General features: G+C 42.9%; 1 protein-coding gene across 6 annotated transcripts in view; it reads left to right on the top strand.

Moving 5' to 3' along the window:
• Positions 1-533: 533 nt before the first annotated feature.
• The window catches only part of SCUBE2 (signal peptide, CUB domain and EGF like domain containing 2), a 63,680-nt gene continuing 39,226 nt past the window's right edge, over positions 534-24,987 (top strand). For 3 of the 6 annotated variants that reach the window (XM_043549560.1, XM_043549555.1, XM_037899780.2), the window contains exons 1-7: positions 534-829; positions 4,193-4,315; positions 10,095-10,220; positions 13,314-13,448; positions 20,614-20,739; positions 21,051-21,167; positions 22,416-22,505. In XM_043549560.1, coding sequence (XP_043405495.1) covers positions 544-829; positions 4,193-4,315; positions 10,095-10,220; positions 13,314-13,448; positions 20,614-20,739; positions 21,051-21,167; positions 22,416-22,505 — 1,003 coding nt within the window. In that variant the 5' untranslated portion in view covers positions 534-543. Of the gene's footprint in view, positions 830-852; positions 1,308-4,192; positions 4,316-10,094; positions 10,221-13,313; positions 13,449-20,613; positions 20,740-21,050; positions 21,168-22,415; positions 22,506-24,987 lie in introns of those variants that run through there. The other 3 variants (XM_043549559.1, XM_043549558.1, XM_043549557.1) reach the window with 3 other exon arrangements.

Raw genomic sequence — 24,987 nt, 5'->3', positions numbered from 1 at the left:
TTGCTTGGACACCCCTTGTCAAGCCCTATATGGGTGTGAGTGGTGGTTGTGTATGTCTGCAAGGAATGCCTGTGTGCATATGGGGTATTGTGCGGATGTTTGAATACAGGTGGTGTGGGTGTGCGTATAAGTGTCGGGCCTGTGTAGGATGCTGATGTGTGGTGGCTGACTGTGCATTGGCGGGTGTTTCTAGAGGTGGTGGTGCTTGTATGTGTATGTGGGAATATTTGTAGATGCGCAGAGGTGTTTCTGAGGCAGAGTATTTGTGTGTGGTTGGGGGGGGGGGGACTTTTATCTATAGCTGTAGGGTGTGTGTTGCTGCGACAGAATATTTGGCCTTGCCTGTGGCTGCTTGCAGGTGTTGCTGGGGTGGGGTATTTGTGTGTGTGTGTGTGGGGGTATCTGCAGGTGGGGGACAGTTGTGTATATGTGTGCCCACAGGGTGTGTGTGTGAGAGAGAGACACACACACCCCTGTAGGCAGAGCGCTGGGAGCGAGGCAGTGCAGGCTCCTCTCTCAGGGTGACTGGCTGCGGAGTGGCCCATGAGAGCAATGAGGGGGAGACCCCGCGGCCAGGCCCTCTGCGCCCCCTCCCCACGCCGCGCGGCAGCAGGAGCGGGGCGCGAGGCGGGTGTCAGTGCCAGGCAGGCTGGGCGCCCCCCGCCCCCCCACTCCTCCTCCTCCTGCGGGACGCGCCAGGCCCCGGCGGCCGCGCGATCGATGGGGTCCGGCCGCTGCTGCTCCGCCGGGGCGGCGCTGCTGCCGCCGCTGCTGCTGCTGCTGCTGCTGCCGCGGGGACAGGTCCGCGCCGCCGGGCTGCTCCTGCCCGGTGAGTGACCCAGCCCAGTGTCCGGGTTCGTTCCGTGCGTTGCCGGGCCCCGCTAACGCAGCCCGGCTGCCCTGCGCCGCCCGGGGCGTCTGATGCTGACAGCAGACGGGTCCTGCTGCCGCCAGACCTGGACAGCGGCGTTCGCTCTTTGCCTCGCCCCAGAAACCGGCTGCTGGCCCGGCCTGAGTCCGCAAACACTTGCGCGCCTGCTTCACTTTACTCCCCGGTGGGGGGGTGGGGGGTGGAAGGAGTGGGACTTACAGGGGTGAGGGAAGTTAAGGCTCAGGCCCCTCACTGCCAGTGCTCAGCACCTGCGAAGATCAGGGCACTGCTGGAGGGGTTTGTTTCTTAATATTGGCTTTGATCCATTGCTTTAAGCCTGTGTGGAGTAGTCCCATTGACTGCTCACATGTCGAAAGTGACACTTGGATGCCGTGCGGTTGTAGTCCCGTGAGTCCCTGGATGCTGGAGAGACAAGGTGGGTGAAATACTATCTTTCATTGGACCAACTTCTGTTATTGTGCCTGGGCATTTAGTGCACTGGATTAGGTATACCAAATTGTGATAGCCGTGTGTAGGATCCATAGATCCTGAAAGGTGTGCTGGGGTGGGGGTGTTGGTTCAATAAAAGATATTATCTCCTCACCCACCTTGTCTCTCTAAAGGTACTCTTTGCTCTTTCAGTCCTTTGCTGCTATTATTTTTAGAAATGGGCTTGAATCGACCTCCAGCTCTAAAGCATCCTTGGAAGATGGGGAGAGTTCAGAAATGGGACTGAACTTCACAGTTATTATTTTTATCTGTATTGGTTTCAATTGGGAAAAACAGTTTTATTTTATTTTTAAAAAATCTCTCATTTCTGAACAGGGTGCTGGACAAATCCTAGATGAATACAGTATTTACATAGCAGCTCAGAGGTGACTGGCACTTTTCAAACATATGAGATTATTAAATAAAAAATAATTTATCTGAATTAAAATGTGCAAACTTTGTGGACTGTTAGGTTGCTTTAGTTGGTTTATAAGATGGACAGTGGTAAATATTTCTGTGACTGAACTTTTATTATGATGGTGGTGATTATTTTAAAGTTTTGTTTCCCCAGTAGGGATCCTTCAAATAACAAAATTAATATCAAAGAAATAAAACAGATGTTTAGTGTTTTTGAAAAAATCTAGAAGTACAAGATTGATGTATCACAGTCTAAACAATGTTCTATTAAATGTGGAATAAACCTAATAATTCTTCATGCATCTTCCTCCTCCGCAGCAGTTTCACTGCCAAGTTTAAGACTGCAGCATTTGCTCTTAGTTTCCTTCTCCAGAGCCTCTCTTTCCAGCTCAGACTACATTCAGTAGGAGCAGAAATCTCACCAATGTATACAGTAACTTTAAATCAACTTTCATTCTGCAATATACACTAAAGCTGCTTTTTCACTCCCATTCTTCATGTGCATTCTGGAGATCAAAGGAATTAATAATAATAATAATATTAAAAAACCCTAAAAACCTGAACCAACCACTATGGACAAGGCACAGTATCTGTTTGACATTTATGCATTTTAGTTTTAAGAGAAAAACACTCTTGAGTGTGTCCTCTCTGTGACAGTGCTCTCCATAGACAGGTATATCTACAAACATCCCAGTGTGTAGACAGATACATGGACAAGGAGGGTGGGAGTAGTTACTTTGAGATAATGCATGAACTTAATTTATACACAGTTAAGGTTTGTTGACAACTGATCTCCTCCATCCCATACCATTTTTCTGTCTCAGTGCTGTACATCCATATCTAATTGAAGGTCTTCTGGTAATTCCTCTCACCTCCAGAACCTTCTTTGCTGACCACTCCCAAGACTCAAAAGCTTCCCTTATAATGGTTTTCCTTATCCTGTCCCAAGATCTCACCTTCTGCTAATCTCGCCACCCCAGCATTGGTCTTCCCCTCATTTCCTAATGATCTTGATCAGAGGTATTTGTAGGGCATCCATCACTATTATCTACACCAAAGATTTGCAATCTCTGTTCAGTGGGTCATTGAGGTTCAGCAGAGTATTTGATCATGGCGTGTTGAGACGGTTGGTCATATGATGCTGGCCTGTTGTCTTGTTCCCTGCTGCTAAACTGCTTTAAAAGAAGCTAAAACCATATTAATATTCTTCCTCATAAGCAATTGCTCTAGTTATTACGGGATGTGAGGTGATATGTGGAAGGAGAAGATGATCAGTGTGATTGACTCCTGGGACACCTTCTCTTCCATTCATAATCTCTCTGTTACAATGTGATCCACATTGGGGAGGAAGGAGAAGAAGGGGGAAAGCTTGGGTACTTACGATATAGCCACCAAATACTGTATTAAGACTCAAGGAGGACCTCCACTTCTGCTGATTTGTCTGCAGTCTCAGATCCTTCCCATCTATGACTTCCTTTCCTACAGAACTGCCTTTTCCACTGATCTCCTTTCCCTTGACCATCCATGGGAACTCATTCTGTTTGTGCTGATTTGCATCTTTTTCTGCTGCCCTAGAAACTTGTGTTCTGATGATGTCTTCCCCTCCCTGTCACTCTTCTTTGATGGCCATCTACAACTCCTCCTTCATATCCAGGAATTCCTCTTTTGCTGATCTTTCTTATTCTTCACTCCCCCTGCACTGAAGTTTCGAGCTGGATGTTTTAGCTGTGTACACTTTGTGCTTCTTGAAAGGTGACTGCCTGCTGTGTGTTTCAGCAACATTGCTCACCAGATGTGACTTTCACTTTTTATTTAAAAAAGCTAATTTGGGAGCAATAAAAACACTTGAATAACCATCTGTTTAATGGTAAGTAAAAGTTTGGCGTGTCTGGGGTTGTGATTTTGAAACTCTTGACTGAGTGAGTGTTCATTTTTTGTGAGACCTTTTTGTTAGTTTAAAGAATGTCATGCTTCCTAAGAGTGATGTCACAGGCTTGAAATGTGATTTTTTTCAATAACTAGTGGTTTGGGGGTCTATAGATTAATGCTGTCTGTATGTGTGTCTGATTCTTAGCTCCATACAGAGACACAGGGTCGTATTTTCTGCTGCTGTTAATACAGTACAGTATAACTCCATGGAGTTACGCCGATTTACAGCACCTGAAGATCTTGCCCATAATGTATAAATGCAGATACTTGTGCAAATGTATGCATATACATAATCATGCAAGCTTGTGCTAATACACACACATCCACACATACAACCATCATGCAAGCATGTCTCGTGTGTGTCTCTTTCTTGCACATGCATGTGCGTGTGCACATACATGCACATGACCATTCAGCAACCAACCAAACATTCTCATGTTGCACCTTCTGACATCTCTCATGAATCTGTTTGTTTTTTTTTAACAGATGTGGATGAGTGTGCCCAAGGGACTGATGACTGTCATCCAGATGCTATTTGTCAAAACATTCCAAAGCTGTACAAGTGCACATGCAAACTGGGTTACAGTGGTGAAGGGAAAACGTGTGAAGGTAAATTGACTGCAGTAATTCACGCTGCTTCGGCCGTAGTGTGTGTGTGCCAGACACAGTCCTATCGCCATTTGCTGGTTAACTCATAGGACTGCAAAAGGGATTCATGGGAACATTTGTGTTGACTCCTCATGTCATATATGTTGCCCAGGAATCTGATATATTTCAAACTTAATTATATATTTGTGTGTGATTTTAAAAACCCACCATCTTAAAAAGACAACAAATGCAGCCACTACTTCTGTCTAGCTCCTTAGATTTACGTTAGCTATAGAGTTATGGGCAGTATCCTTTTGAGAAGCCCTGGCTTGGAAGAGGCGAGATCGTGCCTTATTTCTACTGTGAATTTGTCTAGCTTCAACTTCTAGCCATTGAATCTTGTTGTACCTTTGTCTGCTAGTGTGAAGAGCCCTCAATTTCAAAATTGCTGTTCCGCACATTGATACCTATGTACTGTGACCAAGTCACCCCTTAACCTTTTCTTCATTAAACTGAATAGACTGAGCTCCTTGAGTCTATCACTATAGACTCATATGGCATATTTTCCAATCCTTCAGTCATTCTTGTGGCTCTTTTCTGAACCTTTTCTAATTTATTAACATCCTTCTGGACTTGTGGACACAAGAACTGGACACAGTATTCCAGTAGCAGCTGTAGCAGTGCCAAACACAGAGGTAATATAACCTTCCTACTTAGGGTGACCAGGTGTTCGGTTTTAAACTGGAACACCCGATTGAAAAGGGATCCTGGTGGCTCCGGTCAGCACAGCTGACCAGGCTGTTGACTGTCCGATTGGGGCCGTCTCACCACGGGGTTGGCAGGCTCCCTGCTAGCCTCCGCGCCGCGCGGCTCCTGGGAAGCAGCCAGCATGTTCCCCCTCTAGCTCCCACGTGTAGGGGCAGCCAGGGGGTTTTGCATGCTGTCTCCGCCCCAAGCACCGCCCCCGCAGCTCCCATTGGCTGGGAATCATGGCCAATGGAAGCTGCAGGTCAGCACCTGCGGATGGGGCAGTGCACAGAGCCGCCTGGCCATGTCTCTGTGTAGGAGCCAGAGGGGGGATATGCTGGCTGCTTCTGGGAGCTGCTTGAGGTAAGCTCTCCCTGGAGCTCACACCCCTGATCCCCTCCCGGGCCGCAGCCCCCTGCCCCAGCCTTGATCTGCCTCCCACCCTCTGAACCCCTCAATCCCAGCCCGGAGCCCCCTCCCATACTCCAAACCCCTCATCCCTGGCCCCACCACAGAGCCCTCACCCTCAGCCCTCACACCCCCTGCACCCCAACCCCCTACCCCAGCCCAGAGCCCCCTCCTGCACCCCAAATCCCTCATCCCTGGCCCCACATCAGAGCCCACACCCCCAGACAGAGCCCTCACCTCCTCTGCACTCCAACCCCCTGCCCCAGCCTGGATCCCCCTCCCACACCCCGAACCCCTCATTTCTGGCCCCACTCCAGAACCCACACCCCCAGCCCAGAGCCAGTACCTCCTCCCACACCCCAACCCTCTGCCTCAGCCCGGAGCCCCCTCTCATACTCCAAACCCGTCATCCCTGGCCCCACCCCAGAGCCTGCAGGCACACCCCCAGCTGGAGCCCTCCCTCCTTCCCACACCCCAACTTCATGAGCGAGTGAGTGATGGTGGGGTGAGCAAGCGACGGGGGGTGGGGAGGAATGGAGTGAGTGGGGGTGGGCCTCAGTGAAGGGGCAGGGCATGGGAGGGGCCTCGGAGGAGGGGCGGGGCAGGGGGTGCGGCAGGGGTGTTCGGTTTTGTGCGAGTAGAAAGTTGGCAACCCTATTCCTACTAGAGATTTTCCTGGTCATACATCCAAGGATTGAATTAACCCTTTTGGCCACGGCGTCACACTGGGAGTTTGTGTTCAGCTGATTAGCCACCATGACCCCTAAAATCCTTTTTTGGAGTTACTGCTTCCCAAGATAGAGTCTCCCATTGTGTAAGCATGGTCTGCATTCTTTGTTCCTAGATGTATAAGTTCCACCCTGTAAGTTTCAAGGTGCTTACCGTAAAAGCAGGCTGGCCATTGACAATACAGGGGAACAAATATAGCATTGATTCATTTAAAAGAAGTATTAGTTTCTTGCAGTTAGGGCTGAAGGTTTGTGCCTCAGGCTGAGTTGAAGCTGGTTTCAGCAATGCATGTGTAAGTTTGAAACTGGGGCAAAATCATGCTTGTCTGAACAATATCACAGAGTTATTAAAGTTCTAGTGAAAAAACGGTTTTGGTCAAGTCTGGGCACAGTAGGGGCCTGATCCAGCTCCGCTTATGTCAGTATGACTCTTTCCATTTTCTTCTATGGTAGCTGGATTGGGTCCATAAAAAGCAGAAACTTTAGCACCTGCTGTATTTCTTTGCTTCTTCTGTTCTATTTATCATATTTCTAAAAAGGGAAACAGTAATAAGAAGCCTAGCTTCAAAGCAGGGAGTCACTTACATTACAGTCATGTGTATGAGGGCCTTAGAAACATAAGAACTGCCAAACTGGATGAAACCAGTGGTCCATCTAATCCAGTATCCTGCTTCTGACAGTCGCCCCACCAACTGCTCCAGGGGAAGGGGAAAGAAACCTTGCAATAGACAGAGTTGTTTTTTGAATCCTGCTTGGTCTTAATTATGTATTGTGGCAAGGAGTTCCACAGGCCAATTGCATGTTATATGAAAATATATTTCTTTGTATTCATTTTGAATTTCATTGAGTATCCCCTTGGTCTTTTGTTCTGAAACAGGGTGAATAGAAGTTCCCAGACTATCTTTTCTATCCCAATTGTTATTTTATATACCTTTTATCATGTCACCTTGTATTCATCTCCTCTTTAAGGCAAACACAACCCAACTTTTCAATTTCTCTTTATGTGTGGGTTTTTCTATATCCCTACTCATTCTTGTCATCTGGCTAGGAACTCACTCTATTTCTGTTATAGCCTTTTTCAGATGGCATGTCCAGAACTGACCATAGTATTCCAGTATGCCATTAATTTAGAGAATGTCATTATAATAGTTTCTCTGTTATTATCTATCCTATTACCAGCCAGCAATATATTGGCAGCATAGCAATGATAACTAGGATGGATCATAAAATTTTAAAAAATTACAAGAAAAATTTCAACGTCATTTTCTGTTTCACACATTTTCACCCATTTTTTGTTTTCTGTTTTTGAAAAATTTAATCACTTTTTAATTAAAATATTTATCAAAATGTTATCAGAATGGTTAGTGAAATTTTGCATGTACTAAGAAACCTGGTTTTTGATAAACAAAAAAAATCTCTGACCAAACTGATGGTTTTGCTTAAAATTTTAGTTAAAAATGGTGCAAAAAATATTAACTTTTTCTCACTGTTTTGGGCTTCGCAGTGGGTGAAATCCTGTCTTCCTTGAAGGCAACTGCAAAACTCCCATTAACATCTGTGGAGCCAGGATTTTACATGACAGTTTTTGGTTTTGGGAAGGAGGGGGGAGAAGAACACACCCACCCACCCTGTGTCCATGACAAATTCATCCCTAGGGGGCACATGTACCTACTGAGTTATTAAGGTATTTTTATAATGAGCAGCTTCTTTAAAACGTAGTTAGGCAGTGAAACATTGGGGGCTAAGTCTTAATTCCCGTTGAAGTTCTTAGTGCCTCTCAGAAAGTACAGAATGTGTTTTAGGATTGGGCTTTTGGACCCTAAAATGAGAAAAGCCAACCTGGGCCCCTCAGATGACACAAGGGTGGCAGAGTGCACTTGCTATAGCTAAGGCCAAATTTTTCACCTACAATTAGTCACCTATATCTATATTTGAGCATGTACTAATAAGTGTCCTGATTCCCAAAGGCTTCAGTGAGCACTGTAGATGGTGAGTGCCTTGGAAAACCGGGCTACAGTAGATTTAGGTATGTAAATGTGAATTTAGGGAGCCTTTGTTAGGGACCCATGTTTGAAAAATTTCACCTTAATGTTTTGGGGTAACTGCTACCATAGATGAAGCTCTAGTGGCTAGAGCTCAGGAGACCTGGGTTCTGTTCTTGGATTTGCCACTAACTTACTGTATGACCTTGGGCCGGTATAGTTATAGTGGTACAACCCCTCAGTGTAAATACAATTATATCAGCATAAAGGTGCTTTATACTGTTATGGCTATTGCCTTACAGGGGTTGTACAGGTATAACTGTTATGGTAAAACAGACTAACACCAAAAAAAAAACAAACAAAAAAAACCCCCAAATCCCACCCCTCACTGTAATAGGTGCACTGGTAAAAAAAACTGTATAAAGACCAGACCTAAATCATTTAGGCGCATGAGTGTTGTGGTCCAAAGTCACTACATTGTTTCTGAAAATCTCACCCTTAGAAATCCTTAGGTGAAGATAACTGTGTAAGCTCTCATAGTGTTATTAATAGAGTAACAAGCATCATAGGATGTCTGGGAAAAACAGAGATTGGTCCAAACCAAAAACCTGGATCCACCCCCCCAAACTTTCATGATGGCAGAGGATTTAGGAATTGAAGCCTGGATCTGAATTTAGCACCAACTCTTTCTCTCTATTTTGTGTCAAACCAGAACCCTAGGATTAAACATACTGAACATTAAGGGATTCAAAATTTGTATCGGGATGTTGTGGCTTTGACCCATCTTTAGTCTAAAAGCTCTATTTGAAACTTCTGTCTGACTGTAAAAGGCTTTGGGTATTGTCCCTGTCTCTTTCCCTCAGTGCCCTAACCATGCAGGTGAAATTCTGCCCTGTGCAGACAGATGGGCAGCAGAAGATGTAGGTACCACCTCAGAGTGTCAGTGGGATTTTGAAGATGTGCACAGGCAAATTTCATCGTATGAGCTGAGTCCCAGATGTACCAATGGTGTTAGGAGTTTTGCTGTTGATTGAAATGGGAAAAAGATCATTCGTTGGTTGTTTGTGTCTTTTAAATGAAAGCTTCTAGTGTGTGATTAGTTTATTTTGCTTAAGGAGTATTATGCTAGAGATTGTTTTCTAGTACAAACATGAGCAAGATGAAGTCCTACATATTCAGTTTCTTTATTTAGAAAACAAACAAAGTGTTGGTCATTTATCATTTCATTTGAAGTATCAAAAAAAAAAAGGTGATTTAGGGCCAATGTTTAGATTGGGTGTTAACAGTTTTTAGAAAATATGTCAAATAGAATCGTATGAAAATGTTTTTTAAATTAAAGCTGTTTATTTGGATTTAAACATTCCCTGCAGTATTTGCAACCTAAGCATTGCAGCTTTATGCTAGTGCTTGAGAATCAGAAGCTAAATTGACTCGTGCGTTTTAATAATCAAAACCGAGTCAAATGCAAAGTGAACAGACAACTTGAAATGGTAAATTAGATAGTTAAAATTCTTTCCATTTTAATAATTAGAGTATTGTGATGAATGCAGGTAAGGAAATTTATCATTTTTTTAAAAATATGCAGTTTGATTCTCCCTCAAATTGATTCTATGTCAGTGTGACTTCAATGGATTTAATCCTGATTTACATCAGCATAAAACAGAGGAGAATCAGATCCATGATTTTTAATCTAACATCTTTTTTAATAAGCAGCTTTAGAAAGCTTAAAACTATACTATAACACTGGATGGGAATCCTAATGCATCTTGTCATTTTTCAGAAACATTGAACAAATAATGTGTTAAGTATAGTCTATTTGCAAAACAATGATGATTTAAGAGAGCAATTACTGTTCACGTTTATACAATCATGTCAGGACCTGTCTATGCCAAACCAAGAAGCATTAATCAGATTGACTTTTGCTTTATCCCTCAGACATTGATGAATGTGATAATGACTTCAATGGAGGCTGTGTACATGAATGTTTCAACATTCCAGGCAATTATCGCTGTACTTGTTATGATGGCTTCATGTTGGCTCACGATGGCCATAATTGTCTCGGTAAGGAACATGCTTGCTAACATTGCAAATATTGATGCTAATATATCCCTTTTTAATTTTGTGAAGGTAAAAAGCCTGTGATTCCTGGATGCTGTGTTAGATAAGATGTCTTAACAAGAATGATACATATTAGACACAGGAATTCCAGGATTTGACATTTCAGTCTCTGTGTGACTGCTCTGTTGCTCAATTTCCCCATCTGTAAAATGGGGGATAAGACTGACACACTTTTCTTAACCGCTTTGAGTTCTTTGGATTAAAAATTGAAAAGTATCCTTCATTATTCTTTTAACATGTTTCTTTAGGGAAACTTTAGTAAATTGATCTGTTTAATACTAAGAACATTTCCTATTTTTTGGAAGTGTTAATTTAGGGTCCATGCCCAGCCATGTGTTGGGGTTGGGAGAAAGGAATCCTTTCTCCAGGTAACGGAGGAGCTATGCCTCACCCTCCCATTTATGTATCTTATATGGGCCCCATTTCTGTACTATCTGAGCACCTCACAATCTCTAATGTATTTGTCCTCACAATACCCATATGAGGTAGGGGCGTCCTATTGGCTCCATCTTACCGTTGGGGAACCAAAGTACAGGAAAGGTAAGTGACTTGCTCAAGGTTATCTGGGAAGTCGGTGGTGAAGCAGGGAATTAAACCCACTTTTTCGTGAATCCCAACCATTGCATCACCCTTCTGCTCTGTGGATTTGGTGGTACCTGTGGCTCCTGCTTGCTGCTACGTGGTGGGCCATGATTGGTGGAACCGTGTAGTGGGTCTCCCTTCACACAAATGTGTGGACCTCTGTGCACCCCCTACAAATACTGCTCATCACTGCCTGAGCAGTGGGGCCATCACTGGGCAAGTTACCTCAGGAGATTTCCACTCCTGTTGGGGAAGGGACTTGCCCCCATTGCAGAATTTGAAGACTGTTGTGAGCCTTGCAAGGGTGATGAGATATTTCAGATTAGCACGCAGTGTTTTAGTAATGGGACCAGGCCTCTATTAAATATTTAGGGCAAGATCCTCACCTGGTATAATTTGGCATAGTTGCTTTGTCTTCATTGGAACTACATCAGTTTACATCAGCTAAGGGTCTGGCCCGTAGACAAAGTCATGTCTGTTGGTGTGTAAATGGGAGAGGATGGGGAAGGCACTAAGTCCCAAGGGTTGCACTACCAAACCCTTGCATATGCCAAAGCTGGGTAGCCATATAGTCTGGGCAGAAGCAACTGAACGATTTATTGATGCTTTTTAATATTAGGAAGAGTGTCTTATCCTCTCTCACACTTATTTAAACACTCAAGTAGAGTTCCAGGAGGTTCACATTAAGGATACTCAACTGCGTGAGCACCTGACCTCTTTAATAAGGCAATAAAGGGGCATATTCTCTCTCCATACAAAGAACTCCTCTAGCACATGAATACATCTGATCATATTCTGATCTTAGTAATTTCACTGGAGATACCTTGAATGTACACAGCTATAACTGAGGACAGAAACTGGCCCACTGTTGTGTTAATATAGGGTTTCTCATTATTGCTTGGCTGATTGTTTTGAAAAGAACAACATTATTGATGCAATGGTTCGGGGGGCGGGGAGCATATAAAGGATAATATGGACTTTAAAACAATGAAGTTCAAATCACAGACCTCCTAATTTTGAGTGTTCCTTTGAAGATATGATTTAAAATTAAAATAGATATTTTGACATGCAGCAAATTTGGCTTCATTTTCTGTTAAACTGTTTACTTACTTACTTCATGCCACTTTTTTGTTAACTAAGCCACATCTGTATTCCTGAAGACATGATATGTGTGGCTGGATTTTAGCTGAATAGACAATTACTTTTTGGAGAGAGAAGACAATATTCCATTATTTCGTCATGATCCACAAAGCAGAAACATTTTCTGGAGTTTCAAATCCACAGTACTGGAGAGTCTTGGTGGTTGTTTCAATACTGATTCCTTAGATTCAGATCACTGTCGAACTACTAAAATTAACTGTTTCTATTAAGACTGAGACATCTAGACCTCTTGGAACATAATTTTTATCTTCATTCTTTTCTATGATCATGTTGCGGTGCTAAATCCATCTTGGTTTAGGTACTCAGGTTGGCCCAGTGGTTTCAAGGGAACTTAAATCTATCGCAGTGTTTGATTTCACTTGTTGGTAAGAACACAATGGCTTCTTCCTGTTTTTAGGAACTATTTTATGCAAAAAATGTTAAATGCTCCTTTAAAAAATCTTAGCCCTAGTACTGTAGCAGTGAGCAGAGTGGGGAAAACATGATGCACCAAATGCGGTTACATAGGAGCAAATGAGAGCAGAATTTTGCCATGACACTTTTATGGCCTGTTTTCCTGGGTGTCAAGCATCCATAACTCCCACTGAAGTCAATGAGAGCTGTTGGTGCCCAGTCCTTCTGAAAATCAGACCTGTAAGGTTTATACCATAGCAAGAGGTTACAGAAAGCTTAAATCAGTGATGGGTAAAATTCAAAAGGCTTGGAGGTTGAGATGAGCACTTCAATGTTCAGGGACTTAGCTGGAGCTTTTCTACTCTTTGTATCTCTTGGTTCTGCCAAATTAGATATATATCTGCAAGAACAGACTTTCTCCTGAGGTTCCCCATACTTCCTGCCTCTGGTGAATCCATAAATATTACAAGATCAGCATTCCTTAAACTATTTCAGTAACTTTTGCTTCTGTCCCTGGCCACAACCCAGAAATACAGAAGCAGCCACAAAATAAGAGACAATGAGGTGAAATGAAACTTCAGAAAAGACCTAGCATTTGGCTTGTAGTTTGGGTGAAGGTTCCGTGTGATGATGCAAATTGTATCCAAATTGGGTTACCTGTCTCTCACTTGAACCTGAGCCTGAGGTTTTTAATAATTTTCTCTTCCTCCATCTCTGTCTCAGAATGAAAATCTTCTTTAAATGTCCTGATCTATAGACCCACTGAGGCTTTGGTAAAACAAACATCTATTTTTAATCTATACTAGTTGCACACTTTGAGATCAACCTCCGGGCACTGATTTATAGCAGTGACAGTAAATGCAGCTGTGCAGATACAAATCCAGTCTCTTTATTTTTCAGATACGGATGAATGCATGTTCAACAACGGTGGTTGCCAGCACCTTTGTGTCAATACCGTGGGGAGCTATGAGTGTCGTTGTAAGGCAGGGTTCTTCCTGAGTGACAACCAGCACACATGCATTCACCATTCCGAAGGTACTGGTCCTTTCCTTCCAAACAGTGAGCAGAAACTTCTTATGGGAGCATATAGCAGACTCTTAAGCATTTTCACAAACATTTAGAGTTCTCTTCAACAAGAGAAGAGGTTCATTGTTTGCCTGCCCCAAAGGGTATGTCTGCACTGCAACAAGACACCTGTGGCTGGTCCTGGTCAGATGATGGGTTCATGGTGGTTGGACTGTGGGGCTATAAAATTGCAGTGTATATGTCGGGCTGGAGACCGGGTTCTGGTTCCTCCCACCTTGCGGGAATTCTTCAGTCAACGTAGTTATTGCCTCTTGGAGAGGTGGATTACCTACACCAATGGGAGAACTGCTCCTGTCAGCATAAGTAGTGTCTACACTGAAGTGCTACAGTGGCACAGCTGTGCTGCTGTAGCATTTTAAGTGTAGACATACCCAGAATACTCTTGACTTCAGGGGGGCTCTGCAGACAGCCCTCATGCTATCCATTGTAGAATCAGAGCCTGGAACGCTGTCAAACGAGATGACTTTGCCATGGGAGAGAGAGGGTCCATTTTCCTTTGTATTTCCTCACCAAGATGAATGGTTCCTTCCCCCCTCTGAACTCTAGGGTACAGATGTGGGGACCTGCATGAAAACCCCCCTAAGCTTATTTTTACCAGCTTAGGTTAAAACTTCCCCAAGGTACAAACTATTTTACCTTTTGCCCCTGGACTTTATTGCTGCCACCACCAAGCATCTAACAAATATATAACAGGGAAAGAGCCCGCTTGGAAACGTCTTTCCCCCCAGAATCCTCCCAAACCCTACACCCCCTTTCCTGGGGAAGGCTTGATAAAAATCCTCACCAATTTGCATAGGTGAACACAGATCTTGGATCTTAAGAACAATGAAAAAGCAATCAGGTTCTTAAAAGAAGAATTTTAATTGAAGAAAAAGTAAAAGAATCACCTCTGTAAAATCAGGATGGTAAATACCTTACAGGGTAATCGGATTCAAATTTGGATACTGTCTGATGGATCGAAAGGCAAAATCAGTTGTTTTAACGCATGTCTGTACCTGATCCCTGGTGGAGAGCTCTTCCCTCTTTCTCTGTCTCTTCTTTAGTAAGTCTTGAAAAGAACTCTGCCTTCCCCATTTGTCCTGTTCCAGCAGGAGTAACAACTTCTTTCCCCTCATTCTTCATTGTATCTTTTCCATTTCCTCCCCAAATTCTCTCCCAGGATCCATTGTCTTGCTGCTCTTGTTCTCCTCCGTTTTGCTGTCTCTTTCCCCTTCACCTGCTTCCTCATTTTTGGTTGACTGATTCCCCATATTCCATGACACTAAAGCTGGTCAAACATTTGTTGTCAAAACATTTATGTTTGCCAAAAAGGGTGGTTTTGACCAAAAAGTAATTTTTTTCTGAAAATTTTAATTTTGGTTGACAATTTCTGCTTTTTCATTGAAAAACTGGAAGTGAAAAACCAATACCTTTTCAGTAGAAATTTTCTTTTCAAGTCAAATTTTTCACTTTTGTGGAAACCAATAATTTTTTTTACCGAAAACTTCATATTTTTACCTAAAATGCTTTGAGAATACCAACATTTTTTCAGATTTCAGTTTTTCATTGAAAACCCAAAAAATTTTAAACCGCCTCTCCATGGTTACCTATTTTCCATCTCCCCCTTCTTCTTTTTTTCTTCTACCCCATGATGGAGCCTTACCTCTCTCTTCTTCTGTACATGTAATCTCTTCTGTGCCCATACTTCACTTTATCCCTGTCCCCTATTTCTCTGACCCTCCTCCCATTTCTCTTTCTCTTTCTTCCTCCCCTGACATTTGTACCCACCTCCCTTAGCCTACTTCTGTAATAAGGAAAAATAGTCATGTATTTAGGGCACAGGATTCAGCTACAGGAGATCTGAGTTCATTTCCCTGCTTTGCCACAGATTTCCTGTGTAGTTTTGAGGAAGTCACTCAATCTCCCTGTACTTCAGTTTGCCATCTGTAAGAGCACTTCCCTACCTCCTAGGGGTGTTCTGAGGATAAATATGTTGATGTTTGTGGACTCTCTGATTCTGCGGTGATGTGGTTCGTATAAGCAGCTTAACAGAGTAAGGAGGTTGTGGAGGTGGGGCAGGAGTCCTGGCCTGTGGATAGAATGAGAAGGCAACTGAGTGGCTATTCTGTTGCTCCAGCTGATTTGCATGTTGAGGTTGACTTGGATTATTAGCTTCCTGGAATCCATCCTCCCTCATCTGCTGTGCTCCACATTGTCTGGCTCAGGTCTGTGAGCTGGGACACTGCAGGAGTTTTTAGAGGCAATAGTCAGGTGTGATAGTTATCTACTGTAGCGGGGTGGATCCAGAGCAGAGTGGTGCTCCAGATGGTTCTCTGGCTCTGTTTAAGCCTTGCGTAGGTCAGCTGGGCTCATAACCTCCCACTGAGTTGTGCACAATCATAAGTTTTCCTTGACTACATGCCCTGGATTTATTCCTCTTCAGCTGTAAGCGACAGAACAAATGCTTTGTGAGGACATTGCATCAGTAATAGCGATAAATCACTTGCCTACCTATGGCTTTTCTCTTTGTTGTTTAATTTGCTTCATAATACCTGTTAGGGGGCTTATTCCTTCACCCACTTCCTTCCCTGGTCCTTCTCGCATGAACAGAGAGCAACAATACCCAAAGTCCAAAGGTGCAAACAATTCAATGTTAATTGGGGTGAACTTCCAGCAAGCATGATTCCAGTTTCCTTCCTTAGTGTCCCCCTGCCCAGCTCTGACACCACAGAGCCTTACACCTGTGTCCCTGTTCCCATTCCTGCCCTTAGCCAAACATGATTCCAATTTCACCACTCCCATTCCCTGTTCCCATTTCCCCCTTTAGCAAAACATGATTCCAATTTCCCCACCCCCATTCCCTGTTCCCATTTCCCACACACCCACACACCCACTCACTCACTTCCTGATTGACTACAGACTATATAGTAAAACTTGAGTTCTGCTTAGCTATGCCTTAACCAATCATTTTCCTGAAATTTAACTTACCAATCCTAACATACTGTAACATGATTATGTAACCAATTATATCCCACCACCTTAATTAGTTTACACCCAGCAAAATTAATTATACAGCAGACAGAAACAATCACAGAACCAGACAGAGATTCTACAGACAAACAATAGCAAAGTGGGAACTACAATGACAAAACAATACAGAAGTGAGGATTTCACATCCCAGCTATTGATAAGCGAGTTCTTGCCAGACAGGATGCTATCAAACTAAGTTTCCTTTTACATTTTCTAGGCACTTCCCTTTCTCTGGAGGTGATAGGCACTATCAGGACGGGATTATATTCCTAACAGCCCAATAGCACCTTATTTCAATGTGACTAGTTTGGAATGTGAGGATGTGACCGGTCGCTTCCCAGCTTATGGCTGCCTCTGTTGCGTAGCCAAAGGCCTTAGCCTAAGAACAGGGCCTTAGACTGTCACAGTAAGAGAAGGACCTTACACTGGCAGACAGTGATTTTGATTCTTTCTTTTGTACCTCGAACTAGCCAAGTGATAAGAATACACCTAAATTCTTAAAGTACAGGCCTTTGCAGACAGGCCTGAATATCTATATCCTAACAATACCGAGTTAGCAGATTCCAGGGGATTGCCATGCACATGCGGTTTTTACCATAGAAATAAGTGTTGTGACCATGATGTGTCCTCTTATTATCATTTCTAGTGATAATCCGTCTCCACTTAGAAATCCATCACAGTCCATCGCAGTATGTCACACAAGCCACGGTTATTTACTTCTTTTGGGCCAGAATCAGTAGGCATGAAAACGAGTGGCAGGATTTGGCACATTAGGGTTAGATTTAAAGCCATGCCACCTGAAGGCTAGTGCACAGAGGCACCGCATCAGCAGCAACTCCTGGAGACATTTTACCTGTGGAGACCTAGGCAGCAAGAATGTCTCTGGGAGTGGGAAATGCTGCTCCCTTTAACAGGGTAAATCATGCACTCTACACAGGACCAGTCCCTTTCTCCAGTTTGTTGGAAGGGATGCAGCACTCCAGGGATGTCTAGCTCTGCTAATGGTGCTGGCATTCCCCTGGCTTGTGCTCAAGCAGGGCAGCACCGAGATTCTGGTCGCTCTTTGTAGAGGGACATCCTTTCCCCACACCTCCTTGTGCGCCTGCACAAGACTGTCCAGAATCTGAGCCTGAGTGTTGACAACAGAATGGCAATTACGGTGATGAGTATGACCCAGCCTTGATACAGCACCTTCCCTCAGCACTTAGCAGGGCTTGCTAACTGCGTGTACATCTGGCTGGACAAATACCATTCTGACTTATTCCCTATACAGTTCCACTGATATGACTGCATAAGAATTGAATCACTTTGCTCATTCTCATATCAGCTACAGATACATTGACATTTATATATATATATATATATATATATATATGTATGTATGTGTATGTATATATATATATATATATATATATATTAAATGTTCATTGGAGCTGATTTTTAAACAGGCCTGTGAAATAATGTGACTGATTTATAGTAAATAAAATGTTAAAACATTTGGATGCACTTCTCCATAAAATATCCTCTTTTTGGTCAACTAGATTTTGTTTTTATGGTCATGGAAAGCACATTTAACTAGTCAGATCCTGGGTATTTTATTATTAAAATGTGGTTCATTTTGTAAGGTCCATTTTAACTTTTGGTGGAGAAGTGACTGAATTCCACATGCACAGAACTGAGCAATTACCAATTCAGCATTTAAACTATTTGTTCGAGTTCAGTGAACTTTACCAAAGTACCTGGTTTAACAGTTTCTTCTTCAGGAGATGAATGCACACAAAGAAATTACTTTGCTAACAGAAACTAATCTGTTAATTCTCTTAATGCTTTCTTAACACCTCTTAGCTTATAGACAGATCATATTGCATGTTTAAACTTAAAAATATCACAAAAACACTAGAGTTAATAAGGCTAATTTGTGATCTTATGTGCTGCACAGATCCTTGATTGACACCATAATAGTGGATGTTAGCTTTCATGTGGGGATCTTTGGGCTCTTTTGTATATTCTGTCGGATTTGAGGCATCATTGTCTTGTTAGGCTTCTACAGAGTGGGAAAGGAAAGGAAAGGGAAAAGGGGAAAGGAATCCCACTGTGGGAAAGGAATCAAAAAGCCAATAGAGCAGAATAATCTAAGCAATGTAGCATCCATTCCTTTGTTACTTAAAGCTTTCTTAATAGAGGAAGAATATTGTAGCCTAAAACTGGGATGTCAAAAATATAATATGCAAAGTAACTGCCTGATTAAAATGTAACTGAATGTTTATGAAAGGTTGACCCCAGCTCCCACTACAAAAATTTTTTCTTCATTTAATAATATTCCTTCAAAGAGAGGATATTTTGAAAATGCATAGGTTAAGGAAACCTTTACCTATTTTTTTTACATAATGAGTCTTGTCTCTGATTTTTTTTTTTTTTTTATTCAGGGCCGGATCCTGCTTCCACTGAAGTTAATGGGAGTTATTTCAGTTGGCGCAGGATTGGGCCCTCAATAAGATTAGCCAGCAAGCCTAAATAAACTGACCAGAATCCTCTTGAAGTGGTTATATTATCTAAAAAGAAAAAGCAGTCAGTCTTTCTCTGCTGCTTCCTGAATTTTAGCAATACAAGAGGATTCAGTAAGGATCTAGAGTATTCTGCTCTGTACTACTAAGCCATATGAGAGAGTTAATAGTTTAAACCCCAACATTTCTGTAATATGGAAATTTGTGTTTTCTTTTGCAGTCACATTCCAGCCAAAAGTTGTGCTGTTGCAAGGGTTGTGTGTGTGTATGTGTTTTGTATATATTGTAACATGCTAGAACTTTTTGCAGTGTTACGCTATTTCTGTGCAGTGTGACACTCATGATGGATTAGGCTGGAGGCCCATAGTGATGTGTGGACATTTTGCAAGTCATGCCTAAAGCTCTGTCAATGAGCTTCAGCACTGATATCTAGGATTGCTATTACAACAGGCAGCAGCTGCTTGAGAACTACTTCACCATAACAGGTTTCAGAGTAGCAGCCGTGTTAGTCTGTATCCGCAAAAAGAACAGGCGTACTTGTGGCACCTTAGAGACTAACAAATGTATTTGAGCATAAGCTTTTGTGAGCTACAGCTCACTTCACCGGATGCATGCAGTGGAAAATACAGTGGGGAGATTTATACAGGGGACAGGTTTTATACAGGAGATTTATACAGGTTTTTATGAGGTACACTGAAGAGAAGAAAAAGTCAACTAATGTCACATTACTCTATTCATTTGGATCCAGACTGCACTTGCTTGTACTACATTCTGTTCAGCAAGTGAGAGACACAGCACAGAGGTGCAGTTGTATATAAAACATCATGATGACTCTCCAGAGGTGTTGTTAAAATGTACAGGTTGGAATTAGAAAGAATCCAGTAGATATCAGAAAAGGTTAAGATGCTCCCAAAACAGCAAATTCTTTGCTGCCCATGGGTACGGTATGTGTGACTGCTGGATCTGCTGATAACCACCAATGGAAATGTGGCTCTGTGACTCTATGGATCAAGGCCAGTAATTTGAAAAGATGTGAGAAGAAGCATTTGAATTTTATATGTCTCTGAATAAATGAGGACATTCCCTTGCCTCACAACAGCTCATTTTGCTATTTTATGGGACGAGTAAAGGGGAAATGACAGCCTTAGTGCCTGGTCCTGCAAGGTACTGAGTATCTCTCAATTCCTATTAAAGTATGTGGGAGGAAGAGGAGGAGTTATTATTACTAATAAATATTTATATTATGGTAGCACCCAAAGGCCTCAATGAAGGTTGGGGTCTCATTGTACTAGGTGCGGTACAAACACAGAGATGGAAGGTCCCTGCCCCGGAGACCTTAAGACACAAACAGACAATGGATTAGGAGCAGGGAAATCACCTTGCAGGCCATTTGCTTAGCCTTTAGCAGTATCAGGTTCTTTTTATTTCTTGTATATCAGCTGATACTTTTTTCCTTTTGTTCAGTTACAGGAGATTCTTTCAAGAGGTACAAGTTGTCTGCTGTTTACTTACAGTTGGGCTAATGTTTGTATTTGAACTGTTACCTGCATCTGAAGACACTGAGGATACTGATGATCTGTGATATTTGTACTGTTTTGCAGATGGCATGAGCTGCATGAATAAAGACCATGGCTGTGCCCATATCTGCAGAGAAGCACCGAAAGGAGGAGTGGCATGTGAATGCAGACCTGGATTTGAACTGGCCAGGAACCAGAGGGACTGCATTTGTATGCAACAAATTCATACTGATCCTTAAAGGGAACAAATAGAATTCTGTTATTTCCGCAGTTGATCACTAATTTTGGCAGTTGTATCTATGGATGTGCTAGGATGATACAATATTTAGACTGTATGTTTTTGATGAAGTGAAATATCATATTAAAACAGTGGGTTTTCAGAATGTCATTGTACAAATCCATCAGTTAGTACTGAAAGCTCTAGTTTGGGAGTCATGTTAACATTCACACTTGAGAAGGGTAAATTCAGCCCCGTGCAGTGATCTGGAAATTTGAGGCTCCACTGTATGTTTTCTTTCCAGTGACATGCAATCATGGGAATGGTGGGTGTCAGCATACATGTGAGGATGCCGATGATGGGCCCATTTGTGGATGTCACCCAAAGTACGCAGTGCACTCAGATGGGAAAACCTGCCTTGGTCAGTAAGCAGTGGATGAATTCTTTTCTGTTGATGACTCACATGTAAATGAGTTTCAAAATGTTACCATTTCTGCAGAGTAATATGTTCCAGTTATATTGCTGAAAAATTGCATAGAGGCCAAAACGACAAAATCTTTGAAAGCATAGGACAGATCTATGGGTCTGGCCAACCCGTGCTTGACACAAGACCTGGGTGTGAAGGAAAAGTGGTTCTAGGTCACATTTCTGCTCCCCCCGACCCTGAATTTCGATCCAGTTTGGCCCCTGGCATAACTTAGAGAAACTTTAGGGCTGCTCTAAGTGATGCCTGCAGGAAATCCCTTGCGGAGCATTCTGCTATCTGGAGAGCACTTGAGCGCTAGGAAAGGCCAGAAGAAGGTGGTGTAGAGCTGATTGTGCTGGCTTTATGTCCCATGGAGGTTCCCCTATGTTAATGGACTCTCCACCTTACAGGCTGCTTTCTGATTGCATGAGAAGTACAGAAGAACTGGCCCAGAATGTTAAAGAAAAAAATAACTTCTGTTTTTAAGTATATTGTTCTGGTACCTGTGAAGCATCACACATGCTATTAACCAGGGGACAATTCCTTTCCATTTTCTTAAGTTTTCATAGATTCGTAGAGTCCAGAAGGGACCTCTAGGATCATCTAATCGGACTTCCTGTATAACCCAAGAACTTCACCAAGCAATTGCTGCATCAAACCCATAACATCCGATTGAACTAAAGCATATCTGTTAGAAAGGCATCCATTCTTATGTAAAGAAATGCTTTGGTGGATGAACACAAATGCTTTGATGACCGGTCTCTGACCATTGATTAAAAACAAAAACTCAGCCACAGTTAGTCATCTCTTTCATTAGCCAGTGGGTGATCAGGATGGCAGGACACTGGTATGTAGCATCTGATCTCTGATTAACCCTTTTGTTGTTCTGTTCACGACAGCTACTACGTTTTAAGGTTTCTGAGGTGAACACATGGGTCTTTGAAAAGCAAATGAAAACAAAACAAGAAAAAGAGCTATCAGGTTTTTAATTGGGGAGTTTTAATATGTTTTTTTTTGTTTTTAAGTGTTTATTTCTGACTGTTTCTGCTTATGATATATGATTCAACTAATTGTAGAGCTTAGCTTTGTTTTAGAATTGGATTTCAAAAGGAATGTCGTACAAGATAGTTGGCCGCTGCATTAGGTACCAACAGTCGCACTACCACTCACTGATTTTTTACCCCCCATGTACTTGCATTACAGAAAGAGAGGAGGCTGTAGCTGAGATCTCTGAGAGCAATGCCACAGCAGGAGCTGATGTGGATAAGCGAGTAAAGCGGCGGCTGATCATGGGTAAAAGTGCCCATCTTGTTTTGCTGTAGGGTTTCTTAACTAGTCTTACATGGTGAACCCTCACTGTATTGGGTAGCTGTCATTGAACATAGCTATTGTGACTATGGGCTGAAGTCTGCCCTTGGAGAGACATGCACTACCCATTGAACTCAATGGATGCTCGCTCACCTGTAAGGAAAGGCTATGTCCCTATAGTATATAAGTAACCATGTATAGTATTCGAGATGTATAGCAGTATGAGCTGAACCAGAGCCAAGAAACCTGCTCTCTACCTATGCTGTCACTACTGAGTTCCCCAGTCTATGACTATTCTGCTATTCAGAGCTTGAATATAAAACTCACCAAACTCCTAGTCAGATGATTTCTTTTCGAGTCAGATTAAATGCAAAACCTTTAAACTCTTTGGTACTGGCCATTTTGATTGGCACAGCGGGATTTAAGGGACTGGCCCAAAGTCCCACTGAAACTTTGGAAACTGACCCTGGGTTTCATGAGTCCTAGTCCAGTGCTTCAACGAGACTATCCTTCTTACCTCTGAGACACGCACTGTGACCACCCAGCTCCTGGTGGAAAGCAGGGTTCTAGTCTCTTTAGATGTTTCCCAGAATGTTAACCACTTTCATATAATTCTTCTTCTTCTCTACTCAGGCTCCCTGACCTTACAGCTCTAGCTAAGTTAGGGGACCCAGTCACCATAGAGATAAATTGTAGTGTGGACAGGACCTAGCTCTATCTTTGTGTATGAGCTAAAGTTTGCGACTGTCCAGGGTTTTTAATCAGCAATGGGAGCATGGTTAGATTCCATCTATATTACAGTCTTTAACCATGTTGTAAGTAGGTCAATGGACCTCCAGTATTTTAACTGGTTCCCTGAGGTAGATAGTTATAACAGTGTAAATCTGGTGTATGGAAGACGAGAATCAGGCGCAGTATCCTCTAAACTTGTTTTGTCCCTTTAACAATAAGGTGCACTATTTTTCCCCGTGTGTGTCTCTTTGTACTGAAGGGTTAAATGGACTGTAAGGACAGGTTTGTTTGGAGTTGGAGTTCACCCCGATTTTGTAGCTGATAGGGAGTTGGGGGGGGGGCAGCAAATTCCCACAGTACAACAAGAAATTTCCAATGCTTCACTTTTTTTCCTCTCCTAGGGAAGTGCCACACATCGTCCCTCTCCTGAAATGTTTCAGTACGAACTAAATTTAGTTGTAGTCTGTTTAATCCAAAAGTGTATCCAGGGGACTATGGAACAAGTTCCTGTGATCTCAGTGCGGTTCCGAGTGAACAGAGTCCCTGTGATCTCAGTGCGGTTCCGAGTGAACAGATATCTGGGTCACAAGAGCATCTCCACAGCTGTCACTGACCATTTACTATTCCTGCTGGCAGTCTCCTCAAAGGAGTGGAGGCAGAGGTGAAAGCTTTCAAAAATCGGAGACTAAAGTTAGGTTCTGAAATCCATATTTAGGCACCTAAATAAGCAGCCTGATTTTTAAAAGTATTGCGCTCCCAACAGTCCGGTTAAGATCAGTGGGAGATGAGAGAAGTTCATTCCCCACACCCATGCTGTGGAGCTGGCTAGCAGTGGAGAAGGGCGGTCTCCACTGTTCTGTGCTAGGGAGCTTATTATTATTATTTATATTACCGGAGCACCTAGGAGCGAACCCCATTGTGATGTGTGTGTTACAAAACAAAAAGATGTTCCCTGCCCCAAAGAAATTACAATGTAAGTGTCAGACAAGAGGCAACAGATAGCTAGAGACAAATCAATGGTGGAATACAAGGAAACAATGAGATAATATGGTAAGTATGATTAGCAATGGTCTGAGCACAACTGTTGTCATGTGGGGTATTTTTTGTTTTTGTCTGTCGGCATCACGGCAAAGGAGAGTTTTGAGGAGGGTTTTGAAGGTTGATGATGAGGTAGCTTTGTAGATGTTTATGGACAGTTCCTCCCCACTGTCCAGGGCAGCATGGGAGAAAGCACAAAGGTGCTTGTCTGAAAATTCAAGTGGGCGATGGAGACAGGAATCAACTTTTCGATGCCGAATGAGAGATGAGGGGTAGGGTGGGGACAGGCTGTGACGGGCCTTGAAAGTGACGACAAACAGCTTATGTTTGATAGAATAGAGATGGGGGAGCCAATGGAAGGATGCAGACAAGGGGGATGACATGGGAAAAGCAATGAGCTAGGAGGATTCTTTGCAGCAGCATTTTGAATGGATGCAAGCAGGGCAAGATTGCATTTGTCAGGGCCAGAGGGAAGGATGTTGCAGTAATTGAGACATGAGATAATGAGAGCTTGGATGAGAATTTTAGCTATGTGAATGGATAGGAAAGACCATATCTTAGAGATGTTCTGCAGGAAGACATGGCAGGATTAGACATAGCCTGATGTCTTTGACCGGGAGTAGGTGGTTGTGCCTAGTGGTTGGAGTAGATCTAATGATCAGAGCACGAGTCACTCCTAGTGGTTATAACAGGAGTC

Source organism: Chelonia mydas, chromosome 6, assembly GCF_015237465.2.
Source record: "Chelonia mydas isolate rCheMyd1 chromosome 6, rCheMyd1.pri.v2, whole genome shotgun sequence".
Taxonomy (NCBI): domain Eukaryota; kingdom Metazoa; phylum Chordata; order Testudines; family Cheloniidae; genus Chelonia; species Chelonia mydas.
The sequence above is the reverse complement of the archived record's forward strand: the minus strand, read 5'-3'. Positions and strand labels throughout refer to the sequence as shown.